At 36.7% G+C, this 19,987-nt stretch overlaps 2 protein-coding genes across 6 annotated transcripts; one reads left to right on the forward strand and one right to left on the reverse strand.

The window, feature by feature from the left end:
* Positions 1–3,964: 3,964 nt before the first annotated feature.
* On the forward strand, positions 3,965–9,686 carry LOC133874221 (BTB/POZ domain-containing protein At3g05675). 4 transcript variants are annotated; one of them, XM_062312090.1, is made up of 4 exons: positions 3,970–4,100; positions 7,356–7,464; positions 7,596–7,679; positions 8,077–9,686. In XM_062312090.1, exons 3-4 carry the CDS (start codon positions 7,668–7,670, stop codon positions 9,391–9,393), a joined length of 1,329 nt encoding a protein of 442 aa, XP_062168074.1. In that variant the 5' UTR covers positions 3,970–4,100; positions 7,356–7,464; positions 7,596–7,667; the 3' UTR covers positions 9,394–9,686. The 4 variants fall into 4 exon arrangements, with proteins under 4 accessions (XP_062168073.1, XP_062168074.1, XP_062168077.1 ...); XM_062312093.1 differs by having other exon boundaries at positions 7,615–7,679; XM_062312089.1 differs by lacking the exon at positions 7,356–7,464 and having other exon boundaries at positions 3,965–4,100.
* A 1,351-nt stretch (positions 9,687–11,037) lies between these two features.
* On the reverse strand, positions 11,038–15,205 carry LOC133872399 (BEL1-like homeodomain protein 1). Of its 2 annotated transcripts, none has more exons than XM_062309903.1 (7): positions 14,990–15,205; positions 14,478–14,522; positions 14,080–14,185; positions 13,060–13,890; positions 12,408–12,781; positions 12,255–12,315; positions 11,038–12,167 (listed from the first exon to the last, which is right to left on the reverse strand). In XM_062309903.1, exons 4-7 carry the CDS (start codon positions 13,846–13,848, stop codon positions 11,322–11,324), a joined length of 2,070 nt encoding a protein of 689 aa, XP_062165887.1. In that variant the 5' UTR covers positions 13,849–13,890; positions 14,080–14,185; positions 14,478–14,522; positions 14,990–15,205; the 3' UTR covers positions 11,038–11,321. The 2 variants fall into 2 exon arrangements, with proteins under 2 accessions (XP_062165887.1, XP_062165888.1); XM_062309904.1 differs by lacking the exon at positions 14,990–15,205 and adding an exon at positions 14,661–14,848.
* Between the last annotated feature and the right edge of the window lie 4,782 nt (positions 15,206–19,987).

Here is a 19,987-nt window from a genome sequence, read left to right on the forward strand (position 1 = left end):
AATATTATATTATGAATTACAAAGAAGAAGCCGACACCTGACCGGCCGGCGCCATTTTTCTTACAAAAAGAATAGACAGCTGAGATTGAACGACCAGGATTTAATTTACTACCAAACACTACGTAATTGAGAAAAGTATTTCAGCAACCCCATGACATTACAATATAGATCATATTATCATATGAATTATCATTCCAATCAAGAATGTGAATATAATATAATCATACGATGTATAGACAGTGACGGAGGGAGAGGTAGCCAGTATAGGCTAGGCCATAGCCCTCTCAACTCTTAAGAAGAAAAAAATTATAAGGTTTTTTGTTTATTGGCCCTTAGCAAGAAATTTTTTTGGCCCCTTCGCCCATTCCCTTTTATCATCTCTTCAACTAATTTCATTTCATTTTAAACAATAATTTTATTATCAAAGCTTTTTTTTTAAATATTTCACGGGTAGTAATAGAAGAAGCTTTACAATTTGTAGATGTTTTGTTTAAAGTAAATGAAAGGGATTTAATAAAGGGGTTTACTTAAAATTTGGTTATATATATATATATATATATACTTTAACCCCTACTTCAAAATAAATAAATAAATTATTTGGCCCCCTCTCATTAAAATGTCCAGTTCCGTCCCTGTGTATAGATTATATCATTATATCATTATCATATGAATATAACCATCACTCTATAAGCATATCATATTAATATCACATAGATTTATACATTCATTTTAAAATTACACGAATTTAAAATTATACTAATTTATTTAGAACTAATTTGCCTTTTCCTATACATGTTTAAAGTGTTAGATAATCATATCATAAAAATTAAAGAGAACTTTTGGAATAAATAATATCATTAAACTACGGAAAATGTTAATTCATTTATATTTGGTGGTGTAAGGTAAGTTTTTTTAAAAAATAAAAAATAAAAAAAATTAAATGGAGGTGGTGTAAGGGAAGTCATCTTTCTATACATTCTATTTATGTATTTTAAGATCGGACTGGACAATCTAATTCAAAAAAAAAAAAAAAAAAAAAATCAGATCAGATCGTCAAATATATATATTTTTTTTAAAAAAAAAAAAGATAAAATAAGACGGTTAGCTTTTGATCTGACCTTTTGATATCTTTTTTTGAAGATCGGACTTGAACACGTATTGTTCATGCAGATTCTAGAGACCCATGAACACATCCCAGCCGCTGGATTTATCTAGGCACATCCTAACCGTCCATTTCTAATCATCTGCATTAAATGCAATCAATTACCCCCACTCACTATCTATATAAAAAAAAAAAAAAAAAAAGAATCTATATAAAAAAATTACCCCCACTCACTTAAAAGTTGATCGAACGATTGGGGATAAAAGAGCTCATACACATCTCACCATCTTGACTGTTCAATCCTAATAAACCCTAAAGACCATTAGAGAGCCCACTTTCTTTCATGCACCGTTTCATTTTCTACATTACTTTTCATTTGACTTTTCTTATATTCCGCTCCAGGCGCTCCCCTCTGTATCTCCTCTCTCAGTGTTCCAGTGTCATCGTTTGCCTTCGTGCCAGCAAGTTTCTCTCTCAAAGATTTATGCGATCTACTGCTACATTTTTTTTTTTTTTTTTTGTAAGGATCGAGACTACCAAATCACAAACGAAAAGAATTGCAACGAAGAAACAAAAAGCTTCCATCGATCAGTAGCAGAGCAAGGCGAACGAGAAGAAGTCACATCAGTTGGGTATTTGCTTCTTTTGTGTTTTTAGCGTATTGGGTGTTCTAATTTTTGGTCTATGTGTGGGATTTGCTGGTCTTTGTGGCCTCATTTGACTATATCTGAATGTGGGTGGATGCTTTTTTCTTTTTCTATGTAAATTTTGGTTTTGACTACATTTGAATCTGGGCATATGAGATTACATTGTTTTATGTTGTATTTTAGTCATTTATGTAACTTTGATCTCTTTTTTCATTTGTATTTCTTTAATTTGTGTAGTTTTCTTTTTCTTATCTGTAATTCAAGTTTTTTTTTTCTTTCTTTCCTTTTTCGAATTTGCTTGTAAATGCCCGAAATTACTTATTTGATAATTGATATCTTTAGAATTAAGTTTTATGTGTTTTTCAAATTTTTTGAAAACAATTTAAAATCACACTAAACGAGCGCTAATTGGGTTAAGCTGCCTAATTAGAGCTCAAAAGGCTTCTTAAACGAGCTCGAGCTTGGATAAAACAATCCAAAAATTTCGAGTGTAGTTCGAGCTTGAGTCGACTCGAGCCATTTGAGTACTTGGATCGACTCGAAATTGCATCCTTAGCAAGCCCACGCTCGAGTCCGAGCTAGGGTATGTAACCAACAACCTGAGTTCAAAAAAGGGTTTCTTAGCCCAGCTCAAGCACAAGCTTGGCTTATTTAGGGGCCTAGTAAAACGAGTCGGTCCAAAACTACCAAAACTCGGCTTGGACCGGCTCGTTTACTGCCCTACTATCATGCCTCTAAGGCTTGAGTGCTAAGAAAGCCCAAAGAAGCATGAGAGAAGCACACACACTAAGGCTATCACACTGTCGGATGCACTCTTTCATATACCCTATGCATTTCTAAGCCTATACACACTCTCTTACTCCCTTTTATCTAGTTTTACTAGCTCTACTCTCCTTCATCTAAAGGTTTTATTGATTTAAACGTCGGAATGCTTCTGATCTTTGGACCGATAGCCTTCTGATGACCACTTTCCTATTTTGCAGAGAGGAGCTCCCCTAAGAAGGCGGCTCTGAGTCATTGTGGTTAGTCCTTGCAGCAACAGAAAACTTGAAATTAAACATGGACCGTTGAAAAAACTAAAAGATTTCATATGTTTTTTTATTTTTACCACATGTAAGCCAAATCCAATGTTATATACTACACGGTTATTCCACTACTATCCCACTATGTTGATGTGCCATTATCAATTCACTGTTGAATTTTTTAGTTTTATTTTATTTTTATTCTTTTAATAATGGTTGATTTAAAGGTGAATTGACAATATCACCAAAGATGGATGCAAAGGGGATTGATACGGGCAAGGCCCCATCATTGGTTTGGAATTTTTTTTTACAAGGGGGTTTCACCGGTCACCAGTGTTGGGCCATTAGCCACTTAACATTTTGACCCCTAGCCAATAAAACCCAAAAGGCCAGTTGGCTCTAATCAAACTAACCCATAATTCCATATAAAGATATTCGATTCTCATGATATGAATCCCTACGCAGATTTTAATCAAACTAGCAAGACCCATTTGAGGGCCACACAAGCTCAACAATCTTACTAAAATGTAAATGTTATATTTTCACAAGTTGTTTCACTCTATGGACCCCAAAACCACTACACACAAAAATCACTGAACTGCTTGGCTTGTTGGTCCCTTGCCAATATTTCAAGCTATAACTATAAGATGTGCACCACTTTGGCCCTTACTCATAATATTTTTTACTCCATCCTTGAATATTACATCAGTGTAGTGAGATAGCTTGTCATATGATATATAGCATTACCTAGGAAGAGGAATTAGTTATTTTCAGACAAACGTGTTTGAAAATACACACATCTCCATCCACGTCTTTATTTTTTTTTTTTAAAGTCCAATGGGCCTTACTCACTCTCAAAAGACGCCTTGAGAGAGGAGGGGTATCCATAAATTATAAAGTTCTCAGGTCAATGTATATTTTGGCGATATGAAACACTTTAACATTTTTAGCCTTTGAAATTGCTTGTTTTGTAAAAGCAAAGTAAATTTCTTGGCGAAATTTGTTAACCACCATGACCACCGCCACTGCCGCATCAAACTCCAAAACGAAAATCCTTTTCTTCTGCTATCAATTTGCATCTTAAATCAAAGGGCAAGCAGATTGGGCTTCGGGTTATCGTGGCCCAAGCTTTTGAGGACCGTATCAGAGGCAAGACGGCTCTTTCTCCATCCTGGCCCAACTTTTGTGCTTTGCGGCCGATCACCAGCGAAGAAAACAACCAACCAAAAAGCTCGTTCTAACCCACTTGACCCTCACCCTCAGAGAGAGAGAGTGAGAGGAGAGCTTTCTGGGTTGCTTGCTCATGCGAAATAGAAACGAATGAATGAGGTACCGATTCTCTCTTTCTAACTGGGTTTTGATTTGTTTTCTTTTTTTCTTTTGTTTATTCAGTTCTTGGAAAAGCAGCTATTCTTTAGCTTTTGTGTTTGGCTTCACTTTGAGCTGAGCTTCTGGTTGATTCTGGCTTCCAATTTCACTTTAAGTTCTTGTTTTCTATTGTACAATGGATGAATTTTTTTGTGTCATACATATTGTTTAGTTCCACTGTACTTATTAGGCCCAGAATGTGATTGCGTTCTATAATTACAGCCTCCAGAAGTTGCTATAAAAAGCATGAGAATTTGGAGAAAAACAAAAAACAAAAAGCAAGATGAGTTTGGTGAATGGTGCACCGAAAGATAATAGGAAATCTGGGTTTTATTAGTAAAGGACGAAATGTGTGCCCACTTCCTGAAACTACTTCATTTTCCCTTCACCCACTTGCTTAATCCAATCAATTGTTGCATAAAATTTGCAGTTTTTGGTGTATCCATCTGCTTGTGTAGTGTTCTAACAGAGTCCCGGTACATTACACGTGTTCTTTAGAAACTTTTCAGTTCCTTTAGCTTCTACGAAGCTATGGCTCTTAGAAATGGTCTTTTATCAGCGACTACAGAAGTTATAGGCAATCACATATTGAAGGAGATGCCAATATTCGTATTTAATTGTAACAGAAGAAAACAGAGTATTGCTTGAAGAAATTAAGAATTAGTCTAATTTTATATTGTCAGAATATTAGTCAAGAAGCAAATTTGAAGGCTATGGTTTCTTATGTCTATGGAGAAAAAAAACGCTGCTGGTTCCTTAAGCTAGAATATGGCATCTCATGAAAGAAACAAAATTTCTGAACACGATTTTCCTGGGAATTTCTTTGAGATAGAGACTAGTTATTTTAGTGTCATGTAGTTCTAAGGTTGGATCCTTGGTTTTTATCCTGCTCAAAACAGAAAAATTATACATGCTCAATAAATCCTTTGAAGACCCTTGGTTGTGTAATAACATGCGAGTTAACTGCCTTTCTTTCTTTCCTTTTTTTTTTTTTTTGTTAAAGAGTGTGTATCAATTTCGGTATTGATGTGAAAGTTTAGATTAATTTTAGCCTTAGAGAGACACTTTGAATGTAGATTTGAAGAAGAATCAAGAATAGAACTTATATGATAAAATTTCTCCATCAACCAATTCTCCTGCCATGGTAGAGTCCGTTCCTCATCTTCCTTCTGCCCCACTTCATGATCCATGTTCTGATATCTCTGTATTTGAAGACATTGCTCCTTCTCCATTTGTCTCTCAAACTAATTTACAACCCGAATCTGTCTCCTTGCAAGGGCCCTCTGGTCCTCTAACTGTCCCTCTTACTATTGCTCCTTTGACCCCCTCCAACTAAATCCAGGAATCCTTCTCAATCTTGAATTCCTCATCTTGGCTCAAGGATTATAAGACTTGTTTTTATATCTTCATATCAGTCATTTCTGGCATCTATTCATCCTCTTCATGAACCTTGCTCTCTTAAAGAGGCAGCTTCTATACGTCATTGGAAAAAGGCTGTGGTTGAAGAACTAGAGGCTCATTTTAGAAAACATTCTTGTAATCTATTCGCACTTCCAATTGCAAATGGCTATACAAAATTAATACATGTTCTGATGGATCCATTGACTGCTACAAAGTTCATTCAGTTGGAAAAGGCTATACTCAGGAGTATGGATTTGATTGTGAAGACATTTTTGCTCCTGCTGCCTGAATGACATCTGTTTGTACCTTAATTTCAGTTTCTGCCTCCCCCAAATGGCTATTATATCATATGAATAATACCAATGCTTTTTTAATGGTGATCTTCAAGAAGTATACATTCAGCCTCCTTGAATTTCTTGTGCTCTTAACCAATTTTGTAGAGTGTAGTCGTACTTTCTACGGTCTCAAAGAAGCACTGTGAGCTTGGTTTGAGGAGTTTAGTCGTATGATGCAACAAATTGACTTTTCTAAAAGTTGGCATGACTCAACTCTCTTTTAGTCCTCGTCAAAGTATGGTTTGATTTTGTTGTTTATGTGTATAGACCATATGATCTTTACTAGTGGTCATAAAGTTGGGACATGTCACTTCTTTGTCTGAGTTTTGGGATATGTCACTCGAAACAACATCTTTCACAGCCTTATAAAACCAACTTCCAAACCAACCCATCTTCGGTATTTTTTTTTTTCCGACCACCGACCCAACACAGTTGGAACCCATCTGATTTTGGTTGGTTCGGTTGGGCGGGTCGGACTTGAAGTCTTTTTTTTAATAACTCTATATGCTAGTGAGATCACTAACCATGCTTGTTTATTTTATGAACATGTTAGTGATAGACCTCCGGAACTTAATGTTAAGTTTTGAGTTACTGATAGAGTTTCGTTGCAGAATCCCACTCTACGTTGGCAAATCATAGAATGTCTTGTGTATCTTATAGTTACCAGGCCTAATATTCTTTATGTTGCCCCCTACATCATTGCGCTGGTCTATTGTTGTTTGTATTCTTTGATATATTAGTGACACCTTGTTCTGTTGGTTGTTAGATCATTCTTCTTCTAATTTGGAGTTACATGCTCTACTACTAGACTTTTTATCTTTTTAGAAGACTCCCTCATATCTTCAAGAAGTAAGAAGCAAAATGTTGTTTCTCGATCTAGTTCAGAAGCTAAATACTGTCATGGCTCATACTTCTGTAGAAATTATGTGGCTTAGATGGTTACAAGATATGGGGGTCAATGTATCCTCTCCAACTTCTACAAATTTGTGACATAAGCGTCATTCAGACGGTTCATAATACTACTTTTTATAAAGCTACAAAACATATTGAAATTGACTGTAACTTTGTATGTTAGCACCCCAAGCAAGGAACTGTAAACTTACATATCATCCTCACTGCAACTTGCTAATATCTTTACAAGGTCCTACACTATTGCCCGGTTTAATGTAGTTTCATTTTATCATTAACGGTAAAATAGTTTTTCTTATGTATTTTTATTCCTTATATGGTGTTATGAAGTGTAAAGAAAACTTAGAGAAATTCAAGATCATTCTGAAGGTTGTAACACCTATCTTCCATTCGCTGTGCAAGTTTGGTTGGGTGTATACTTGTTCATGGAAATATATACTTTTTGGATCTCTCCACCCACTAGCTTAAGTTTTTGGATTGGATGCTTTAACAAAATACACTTAGGCTGCATGTTACAACTTCACTATCCATTGAAACTACTATATTCGCAACATAACAAAACCTCCTATAGGTATCTGTCAGGTGAAAACATAGCAAATGCAGGAATTTTACAATTGAAAAGAATTTTTAGACCATGTTGGAGATCTGTACGTGACATTCTTCTGGGTTACTCATATGAGGTCTGTTTTGGTTATCTTGGATTATAGTAGAAACGATTATTGCAAGATTTTAACGTGCCTTGTAGTTCTGTTGCAGTTACTTTTGCCAATATGTGTTTGTAATTCTACAATCACATTGATTTTTCATGCAGATTCTTCTTTACGGTACAGGTGCCATAATGTTAATGCATAAAAGATAATACTCTTTAGTGCCCATTGCTTCAATGGACTCTCCTGTAAGTTTATCCTCTTGCCTTTCTTTCTTTTTTTTTCTTTTTTTTTTCCTATATATATATATATATGTGTGTGTGTGTGTGTAAATTTTATCATTTTGTAATCATGTCACTTTGTTGTAGCATTATTAAATATTAAACTTCCTTTCTTTTAGGCTCTTGCTTGTATAATTTACAATAACTCACTCTAACTGAACCATTTCACTGTTGTTTAATACTGTCATTGTTTTGGTCCAGTATCACAATCAACTTTTATGAACATTAATTTGTTTTGTTTATAACTTGCCAAGTTAATGCTGTCTTATACATTCAAAATGTGTCTTTTGACCTCCACTGTTGTCCACGAACTACTCAGTTTCCCATTCTTTTTTCTGTACCTTGTATCTTCCCTTGCTCTCAGGAAAATGAAATACGGGTTCCTGGCAAGATTGGTGACCGGTCGACCAGTGATGTAGTTGTGAGACTACGAACACAGGATGGCCGAGATGATTGGATATACTGTCATTCCCACATACTCATAGAAAAAAGTGAGTATTTTGCTGACCGCCTCTCTGAGAATTGGCCAACGTGTCAGATTCTTGACTCACGCAACTGTGTTGAGGTTTACTGCCATGAATCTGACTTTGACTACCATGTCAATGTTCTACGCCTTCTCTATGCTGTCATAGATGGCTCAATGGATGAAATGTGGCATGGTGTTAGAAATGCCCTAGGCATACTGCAGGTGGCTTTCGAGCTTGGGTGCCCACAAATTGTTACTGCTTGTGTGAAGTACTTGGAAGCTGTCCCGTGGGAAGAGGCTGAGGAGGAGGAAATTCTAAGAATGATACCACACATAGGATTACAAACAGAGCCCATTCTTGCCCGTCTCCAACCGGTCAATCCATCAGCTATCTTGGGGATTTTTCTCTCAACCATCCGATTTGCCACATCGTCTCCTCCTCCACCAATGAATGATCTTAAAATTTCAGCGCAGGAGCAGCTCGAGTACATGATAACTGAAGATGACGATGCCCCTCTATTAACTGCTGATGATGAGATAAAATTGGTGGTGAAAGAATGCGTAAAGAGTTTATTGTCCAGATTCAACAATCTTTTAGAAGCTTTATTGTGTGAACCTGTAGAATCAGTTTGTGGGCCAGGAATAATGCAGTCATTTCAGTCCTATATCTCTGATTTGTCATGGGCTGGTCAAATACTGAATAAGCTGGAAATTATGAGAGAATTTGTCAACAACTGGATTGATGTATCAGATAAGATAGTCAAGGTTGTTGAGCAAGCAAGTCCAACTGCTGAAATTACTGAGACAAGGTTCAAAGTTATTGAAGTTGCAGCGAAAGTTTTAGAGGCAATAGGGTATGGCACTGTTATATTGCCAACTGCAAAACGGCTTCATGCAGTGAAGGTGTGGCTTCCATTCGTGAGGGTTACAAAACCTTTGGTTGATACCGTCGGTTGTGACGGTGACGTTGACGATGCTCTGACAGTTAAAATAGATGGTGAGCTGTGGCAATCCTTGGAATCAACATTGGTTTCAATAATTCTTGCTTTGCCGTCTGAGGACCAGGCAGAGATTTTAACTGAATGGCTAGGAAATGAGCATATTCGGTATCCAGACCTGACTGAGGCATTTGAGGTTTGGTGTTATAGGTCCAAGGTTGCCAAGAGAAGGCTATCATTGGTAGTGGGAAATCATGCTATGACCAACACACTCTAACCTTTTTGCATATTTTTGTCAGGCCATCCTTTTGGGCACCCTTTAGCAATCAAGGCATCTAGAGAGAAACTTATCCTTACATAAATCAGAGAAGGCAAAATTTCTTGCTTTGAATTCCTTGTTGAATGTATAGTTTTCGGGTGTTATAATCATGTGATGTAGGGCTTGTTCAATCGTAAAAGTAGTCACAATTGAGTTTTTGATTTTGTGGAATACCTGAAATCATACTGTCAAATTTACTCGGACCAGTTTTATATATCAAAGGACAATTATTATAATATCCTTTTATGCTATGGCGAATGAGCTTGAGGTCCTTGGCATGCTTATTTTAAGAACAGCTAATGGATAACCTCTGATGGGGATGATTTGAAAACTCAGTTTAATGAAAATCTGGTCCCCTGAACAGCAAATGTTTTCCGTCTAATTTGGGCCTATAGAAAAATGGATGGTTCTGGATTCTTGTCCCCTGAATAATCGTGTCGCGTTCGGATTAACATCCATGACAATTATGTGTCCGAATTGCTAACAATTCGGACAGATAATGTGAAAGATTCTATATGAAATTTGCCTGTCCGAGTAGGTCGTTGGATAACACAATTTATTTGAGCCTTCACATTACTTGCTTAAATGATTAGCAATTCGGGTAGATAATTATTGTAGATCCTTTCAAGTTCAGATATTGTTATGCTTTTGTCCTTTTTGCCGTGGAGAATGTCAGGTGATCCAAATATAGCATATGGATTGTTTGAGGATATAGTTTGTGACTTGTTCTTGTGAACAAACAGATGCTAATGCGGACTTCTCGGCTGGAAAAATGTTTCTGAAAGCTTCTTTCCGCATTCTCTGAAATGGTTATAAATTATGAGTCCCATGGGCCATCATCATTAGTTTATTGTGCTCTCCCTAGCCACTAATGCTACCAAATTTAGGTCAAAATAAGCAATTAATTTTATTAGTCCAAGGCTCATGCAGCACCAAACCAAAAGAATATATATATATTTAAACCAAAAAAAGGAAAGATTAAGTGGAAAATTTCTTCATGGCAGTTACATATAGTAGTTAAAAGTCTTACAAAGAGGCTTATGAAAAAAAAAAAAAAGAAAGAAGATTCCATTATCCTTGCCCGTGAAGCAATCTCAACAATTTATATGTATAATTCACCAATTGCCGCGCCATCCAAACGACAAAGTTTTCTTTGAAGATAGGTAGAAAGAATTTTTTTCAATTCAATCTATTAAATTAATATCAGTCACAATCTTTAGAATATATGATTCTCACATGTATTTTTAATAGGATCAACAAATGAAAATACATTTGAAAATCACGTGTTCTAAGAATATGACATTTTAACAGGATTGAATTAAAAATAATTTAGAGGAAAATTTTGTCTATGTTAAAATACTCCAAAAAAAAAAGCTTTTGTAAAAAATCAGAGCGATGATTAAAGTTATTGGAAATATATATCTGCATTTTGTCTTGCGTGCTGATAGAATGTAGTATACCAGCATACAAATTAGAGCAGTTTTTATATTATTAGTAATTTGTTACATATAGGGTTCCATTTTCTTTGTTAGAACCCTAGAAGCCAAAGTTGCTTGATTTCATGCATGGATCATACACATTCATCACACCGACATATATATATGTACTTACAATCATTAATATTATTGGTATACCCACCAGATAACTAATTTTATGACATCAATCCATCTAACAAAAATAATATACAATCCTCAACCATATGCTCGATCTCAAATCCTAAGCTGTCTAAGACCTCAAATGGTTCTGTTCCAAGTATAAACCTATACTAAGTAAGTAAATTTCTTCTTTCTTTACACTACCATGCATGCATTTTCCTTGTTCCCTGGTATTAGAGAGAGCAGGAAGGAAATGAGAAAGATACCCTGGACCCATGAATGTCTTACTGATCAGGCGACAAAGTCGGGCAACAATTGTGCTGCAAACCTCTTTGGGTTCTGAATGTTGATGTTTTCATATGCAGCTGAAGAGTGGGGGTTGGAAGTGTTCATGCCCCCGAACTCATTTGGTTCCCCCATGTGGTCTACTCTTCTTCCCAATTGAATGTTCTGGTTGGGGAGAAATGTGTGATGTGTTCCTGACAAGGAGAGGTTTTCACAGTGGGGAAGACCAAGAGTGAGAGAAACGCCATTGCCGGAAAACCTTGGTGCGGCGAACTGCTCAGCATCAAACCGTCCCATTTCCCCAATTGGGTATTGCCCAAAACCTCCAGTGAAGTTCGTTTGGCTCCCCATGAAAGAGTACCCATCTCTGCTCTGCCTCTCAATATCACCGAATTTCATAGAAACTTGCTCGTTGTTTCCTGCATTAGGCTTGATATCCATGCAGCTTATTGATGGGACACTGCTTGGAGAATGCAACATCTCATTGCTCCTCGGTTTCTTGGGACTTCCTTGTGTGATCCCCTCCAATTCCGACGACCCAATCAGACGGAATCCGGAATGGTTCCGAACATTTCCTCCGACCGGGGATGTTGAAGCTCTGGAAATTGAGATTGCAGGAGCACCATTCTGGTTTGTAGAGTTGTCTTGTTTGGAATTGAAGCTTTTGGTTTGATTTTCAGTAGCAGGACTCTTCTCCTGCTGAGCACTGGATTTTGATGCTGAATCTTCATTGCTCTTGCTTGTTTTGTCCTCTGATCCATTCTGCTCTTGCTCCTTGAGCTCCTCCGTATACATCTCCTCCACCATTGGCTTCCATAGCCGCACTCGAGCATTGATGAACCAATTAGACACCTGCAATATTATCTCCAAGCTATTCAACTTGAAAAGAACAAATAAGGTCACTAAGAAATCCAAATACTTTGATGGGTACGTATATACCTGGCTCCTAGTTAGACCAGTCTGCTTTGCAAGCATATGCTTGTCTGAATCCTTAGGGTATCTGATATCCAAATTGAAAAAAATCAGTAAGCTTTTGAATTGAAGAAACAGGTTCAAATGGGTGGAAAAAATAGAATTTTCTGAGATGCTTACGGGTGGAGAAAGTGGTCGAAAAGCCAGGCACGGAGAACAGAAACTGATCTTTCAGGTAACCCTCTCTGGGGTCTCCAAGCATTGTGCTGGATCATTCCCAACTGTTGGAGAGTTCGTTGCTGTCTAAGTTGATGATCGACATATTTGAGTCTTGAGCCTTCAATCTTGCCTCCAAGGCAATCTTCTTCGCCCAAGCTCTTATTTGCGGCTCGGATTTGGCCCGTTATTGCATCTTTCAGGCACCGGAACTGCTTTGAGATTGTTTGTAAAGCAAGCGCCGTGTATGTTCTTGCCGAGCCTATTCCAGCCGCTTGCTCGAATGAGGAGATCACAATCTGCATCTGGTTGTGGTACTGCCTGTACCTTTGATCCACCTAATTCGTATAACACAAGATGAACAAAATAATTCAGATAAAAATAATTCATTTACAAAATTAACAACCTTTATATACCCATTAATTTATCTTTCTACAAGAATCTGCGATGAAATTCCCTGGAAACTAACTTTCTAAACTTGTCAAAGATTTTGAAGGGCTCGAAGAAAAGAACACCTGACACAATTTCAGACCTGCTGATAAAGACCCAACAAAAAGTCGAAGACAAAACTCCAAATCAAATGGAAAACAAAACTCCTTTTTACAAAAAACCGTACCTCATCCAGCATGTTAATAAGCTTTGCCTTCTTCATCTGAATTTCCTGCCGTTCGGCGGTAGATAGCTCAGCAGCACGCTTACCACTTCCTTCACCGCCTACCGAACCGTCAACGCTCGCCCCCACCGACGATTCTCCGGTCACCTTACTCCGATCACCCTTTTTCAGTATCTCACTCTTAATTCCATTACCGACATTCACAAACTCGTCCAGAAGCTCCTGAGCGGCCTTCAAGTACTTGGAGCTCAGCAGAACACTCCGCATACCCGAAACACCGTTGGTAACCCCAGAAGCAGAAGAAGGAGACCCCGCCGAAATTCGCATATCGTCCCCCGACATAGCCGGAGCTTGAGCCTGCGACGACCCGTACCCGGGCTGCTGTGATGAAAGGCTCAAAGACAGTCCCTGCTGCGCGCGTGGAGTATCACGCGCCGCCGCGTTGTGGTCAATTGAGTTCCAGAGATTGTACTGCACACGTGGGATGAAGCCATGCAAGGCGGAGATGTCATGGTGGGCGTGCATGGACTGAGAATGGGGGTCCTGATGGGGCGTGGCGGGAAGTGGGATCCCCACAAATTGTTGGGTGTGGGGCGACGGCGCGTGAGGGAGATTCATGGAGTTTGCTGCTGCGGCAGCAACGGAGTTGAGAAAGACGAAGTTGTTGGCTGCGGAATGTGACGTTGGTGGCGTGTCGGAGTATTGGACGTAGCCACCTGGGTTCATGAGCACGAGGGTCTGTAAGCCATCGGCTCCTTGGATTTCGGAATTGCCATGAAAGTACGTCGCCATCGGGGATTCTTGGAAAATTATGTATCTTCTTTCTTGAGGTTACTTCATTGAAAAGAGACCACGTTAGTTAATTAGCCTTCACATCCAGATAACACAAAAACACAAAACAGAGACACAAAACATACACATAAACGCTACAACTGATCAGCGGATTCATGAAAAAAAAAATACAACTGATCAGTGGAATCTGTATCTTCTTACATGTAAACAGAAGTGTCTTGAAATAAATACCTTGTGAATATGTGGGAGGTTGAGTCAACCCATGAAAGAGAACTCTGTTGGGAATTGGGTGACTTATGGAGTACTCTGTGAAGGTCTTGTACTTTTCAGACAAATCCTGGTGAAATCAAGAGGCAAAAAGATCACAAAATTCATTATGTAATGATCAGAGAAGTTTGTGCGCAAACCCATCAATCTATAGCTTCAAAATCCCTTAAAAGAACCACTTTTTTGTTATAATTCTGATCTAGAACTTTGAAGAAGAGGAAGGAAGAGGAGGAGGAGGAAAGGGAGTAAAATATGAAGGTAGCCTGGTTTATATATACCGAAAGAGAGGGAGGAGAGATAAAGAGGTAAAGATATTGATGTAGAGAGAGAGAGAGAGAGAGATTAGTTAATAATACTGGTACCTGGTGTGACGAAAATCCAAGAGTACACGTGCTTCATGATCATCTCTGTGCAGCAAAGGAAAGAAGAATTTGGCTTACAATGATCCAGAAGCCATTAAAATTTGAAAGAGAGAGAGAGAGAGAGAGAGTGAAGATCCAACGGTTATGGCAAGAATACATCAAAAGAGAAGCAAGCACACCCACCTGACTATATATGCATGCTCTATATATCTATATTCTACCTATAGGATTCATCCATCTATATAAGGGAATAGCTCTCTGTCAGACTCAAATCTCTGCTACCGCGCTACTAAAAAGGCAGTAGAGAGAGAGATTAAAAGGCTGAGAAAAAGATACCCATCTATATTCACCTCATTATCCAAACATTTATGCCCATTTTAACTAGAAAAAAAATTATATATATGTATTTTTTTATTTATTTATTTTTTTTTTTATTTTTTTTTTGGTTTGAAGATGATCATATGGACATGTTGGTCTATCTCTCTCTTTTATGGAGCTTTTGAGTGAAGTACCTGCGAACAGATCAAAAACAAGGGGGGAACTTCTTCGTGATTTGACCCTCCTCCCCTTTTCAAATCATTTGATGCAGGCAGGCACCCTTTGATGAGCAACAAAAGAACTTTTTTTTTTTAGAGAGAGATGTGTCTGCGTTTATGAAAAGTAGTAAAATATGATGAAAATGCAATCTCGAAGCGTGTCAGAAGATACAAACAGCTGAAAAACGAGGAAACGTCTCCTTCCACCAAAGCCTAGTTAAAAAATATAAATAAAAATTGAAAGAAGATGATGGAGAACAAGAGGGGGTGGGGGGGTCCTATTTGTTCAATTCACTATTAAATATCTCCTTGTCCTTTTCATATTTTTGTTTTTTCTTATCATCTTTTCCATATTTTTCTGTGGTTGGATGCCAGAGTTTGAAGATAAAGCAATTAAATTCCTAAGGAACATAGAACCAACCACCATAACACCCACTTTAATGCCTAAAAAGTTGTGAAATACATCTCTACATATATATTTTTTATATTTTGTATTTTTCGTAATTCCTATATATATATATATATATTCTGGTACGTACAAATACGTATTCATGAGTTTTTAATTAAAACAGTACCTATCGATAATGAAAGAAAGTAACATACAATGGATTTAATTTCTCGGTTGTTTTTTTTTTCATAAATATTTTTTTAGTCACTCTTTTATGTTGGAGAACATGAAAGAGTGTCCTCTGGTATATATATATATATAAAGAAAATAAAGTAACTTGACTAGAACATGAAAAAACGAACCCATAAAAATGCAAGAAAACAAATAAATGATAAATAAATCAGCAAAAACCCTTTTAATCTAATGCAAAAGGCAATCCCAATGTGTGCAACGGTTTGACATCTGAAAGGACAAGAGATCGTCACCTGCAATCTTATTTTCTATTTCATCACCTTCGTTACAAAATAAGTTTTCCATCGCCATCAGTAACAATGATGGCATGAGAATGAGCAGTGACAAAACTTTAAAGTTTCTGATGTTAATGGGAGTGGTATTTTTCAAACTTAGACATATATATTCATGTTCATATCATGAGGTAAACTATGCCTGGGTGGGTGGGGGTTATTTAATTTATATACCCTTTTTGTGCATGGGCCTTTGTGATCAACTGTCATTCTCTCAAAATCAATATCAGTATTATTATTATTATTAATTTTCCCTACTTCCTAGGATGTTATATATTCATCATCGAAGCCTATTGGAAATCGATCTCCACATCTATTGATAGGGCAGACATTTATGCTTTTTTTTTTTTTTTTTGGGTTTTCCGGCAACTATCAGGCAGACATTAACTACCTAGTTTCACTCCCAGAGAGCTAGTTAAAATTAAAGCTACTGCCACAGAATGAGTTCTTAATCATCTCATTCATCTGAAGTACTATTACATTATTGGCCAGGCTCTGCTTAAATGACAATTAATACATGTATCCTTAAGAAGAAGTCAATTTATCCCAGGGTTATTATAAGGCTGCGGTTTCAAAGTTGACCTTCTAGTTATATTATAACTCTATGGTTTGTTTGACAAAACTTTTTAAACCTTTTTTTTATTTTTTTATTTTTATTTTTATTTTTATTTTTATTGTGATGTGATAATTTTTTGGTAGATTAGGAAAATCTCCTTTAAGCTAGGTAAAAATGGTTTTCTTTTGTTATTTTTATAGACTATTTTTCGAGTTTAAGTTTTTTCTTCTCACACGCATTCTCTCTCACAGTTCATTCGATCTCCTTCATTGCCTAAGGTTGCGCGATGGCCGTCATCATAGTCGTTGCCGTTACCATTATTGATTTTCCGTATGAACTAAACACCGAAAAATATTTTCAACTAAAATTATTTTCCTGAAAAATGATTTCAACAAGAATATTTTTCAACAGAAAATATTTTACGTCGAAACAAACGGAGCCAAAAGTAATGTTTTTGAGCGTTTTGAGGTGTTTGTCACACAGCTCATACTATGGTTTAAATCTCACCTTCATAATCAAACAACCATAGCACCACTCACTCTTGCAGAGTAACTCAATAGTACTAACCCATTGAGGTTTTAATTAAATGGTAAATTTTTTATTTTTATAAATTTTATAGGGGTATAAGTAACATTTCACTTTTTTGTTATTTGAGATGAAATTAAAAGTGATTGAAAAATGAGAGGCTACCGACATTAATTTTTTTTGATAAATTCAAAATTATGATTGCAAACCCATGACACTACAGGAAATAACTAAAGTTTCTCCAAATATTTTATACCGAAATAAATTAAAAGCAGCTTCAACATACAATTGATATTTTACAATTGTCTAAATACTATTTACCAATTGAAGTCATTTAATATGTGATTTAAGAATATTCGACCAAAGCTTTATTAATAGGAATTCAAGAGATAGCAAACTTTGTACACGGCCGTACTAAAATGTCCCCTTACTGGTATTATCAGTTGATTTGGAACATATAAGTGGCGCACGTACATCACATCATAGTAAAGCCCTGCCACCTTATTGATCTCTCTCTCTCTCTCTCTCTCTCTCTCTCTCTCTCTCTCTCTCGTGTCTTTCTGTGATCTTCTTGATGTACATATGAGATTATATATAATAGGGTTGAAGTGGGCATGCATGGTCCCTCGTGTGCTTATATACATATATATCTATTTCAATATTGTTATAATGGCGACTGGCTTGCTAGCTTGTTGCCGCTTGTCTCGTCTTCACAATTTCCTGCCCGTTTCTTTTCAATAGAAAATGACTACCAAGGAAGAGAAGAGACCATCTCAAAAGCTTGGGATTTCACGCTTAAAAAATTCCATCTATACAAGGAAAAGCTAGAATCTTTTCAAAATCACCATTAACTTGCCTCTTTTTGATCAAAATTCCATGTGTATGATCTATCACCATTAATTAACTTCATAATCAGCTTCATCATGCACGATCATCAACACTAATCTGACCCCACCCACCTCTCTCTCTCTCTCTCTCTCTCTCTCTCTCTCTCTCTCTCTCTTCCCTAAAGAAAATATATAAAAACACCATCATTGTATTTGTATGATGAAGTATAGTATGAATTTCGCTTTTAAATTTCTCAAGATGTGTGTGTTTTCGTGTGGGGCTAGCTATATGGCTCTTACAAAAGCAAATTTGGGGGCCTACTTCCCAATCTTGACCATTGGTTTGGTGAGTCTCTCCTCAACCTGCCATAGCCTAAAATCAACAACATTACCAAGAACGCGATGGCCATTTGTCGTTGGATCGCTTGTTGTAGGGCTGAGTCAATTCGTGTTGGCGTGTTGGGTTCGTATTAGGTGAATTCATCATTTATGAGTCAACTCAATATGGTATAATTCAAATACGACCCATTTAGTTAAACAAGTTAAATTTTTCAACCCTGATACAACCCATTTAAATAGGTGGGTAACCCGATTCAGCCCACATAACCCATTTAATAAACATGTTATATTGAATTGATCCAAACATGACCCATTTCGACTTGCATGTGAATTAATTAATTTAAAAAGAAATTTCTATGAATTTTAGTCTTTTTAGGGTTTTTTTTTTCAATTATATATATATATAATTAATTAATTTATACTTGTTAGAGCATCCCTAGTGAGCTTTCCAAACTATAACCAAATTTTAGCTAAAAAAATCTAATTTTATTATTTTAACTACTACTTTTAACAAACTTCCTATACCAAGCTTTCCAAATATTTCTCTATTTCTACTAAATATTAATTTTTTATTGGTTTTAAGCAACCACTCCTAACAAATGAGGAAAGAGGAAAAATGAAAAGTGAAGTGAAAGGATGGAGAAATGATCAAATATTCAACAGCTTATAAAATTTGTGAGCTGAATTTAGAGTGAAATTCTGACAAGAGCCAATATAGAGAAATTATAAAGAGTTTGTTGAAATAAATTTTTTTTTTAGAAAATTTAAAATGAAGAGCTCACTAAGAATGATCTTATATTGGTCATCTATGGGTTAAACGAATGACCTGAAATCGACCTGTTTATTAAACATGTTAATTCGGATCGTCTTGAACTTACACGATCGAATTATATAAGACCTTAATTTACTAATTTTCATATTAAATTCGCATCGAATTCGTGTGTTGTGTATGGAATACTGAAATAGAGCGATGATTTTCAAAAAATTGGTGGTGGGAATAATGATCCTATTCCTATATATCTATCCAAAAGCTTGTTGACCACAAGGAAAGGGAGAGTGACGTTCCTTTCAAAGGGTGGGCCCATTTCTTAATTAGCTACAAAAGCGGCTGCTTCTTTCCCCTACTCTCTCCATCTACAATACCCGTCCCCAGACGCAACCCCTTCAATATTTCACCAAAGTTCTTGGACCCCCCATTACCAACCAATGACCCCACTGCTTCTCCCGTCCTCCCACGCGCTTCCTCTCTTCCTGTATTCTCACGCGTTTATTCCTCCTCCTTCCAAGTCCCAACCCTTTTTACACTGCATGCCTTAGGTTGCTGTCACTAAGCAGTACTTTTAGATTCTACATGTCAAATTCATCCAATTATCCCAACTTTTGGCATGCATTTCCATCATCGTGTTTGTCTTCACCCCCCCTCCCTTTTTTCTTTTTTTTTTTACAGATAAAAGTAGTTGGATAGAGTACTGTTTGAGGTACATTGTATCGGGTACTTTTTATTAAGAGTACGTTTGGCAGTGTAATTTCAAAAGATATATTAAAAAGGAAACAAATAGTTTGAGAATGAGTTTTAACGCTCCCTAAAAATAATACTACAGATACAAGTTGGAGTTTTTTTAACTCAAACTCTATTTATGACATACAAAATAGTCTCTTTATCTATGATATGAGCGGCTGTGTTCGTATTCCGCTTGACATGGACAATACTTCAAGATCTCAACTGGCTCAGGCCAACTTTGATTCCATCCACGATATGTTCAAACTTACTCTAATTCTTACTTGGTGCTTTAACCGCATTGACAATCTGTAGGG

The sequence above is a fragment of the Alnus glutinosa genome, chromosome 7, assembly GCF_958979055.1.
Source record: "Alnus glutinosa chromosome 7, dhAlnGlut1.1, whole genome shotgun sequence".
Taxonomy (NCBI): domain Eukaryota; kingdom Viridiplantae; phylum Streptophyta; class Magnoliopsida; order Fagales; family Betulaceae; genus Alnus; species Alnus glutinosa.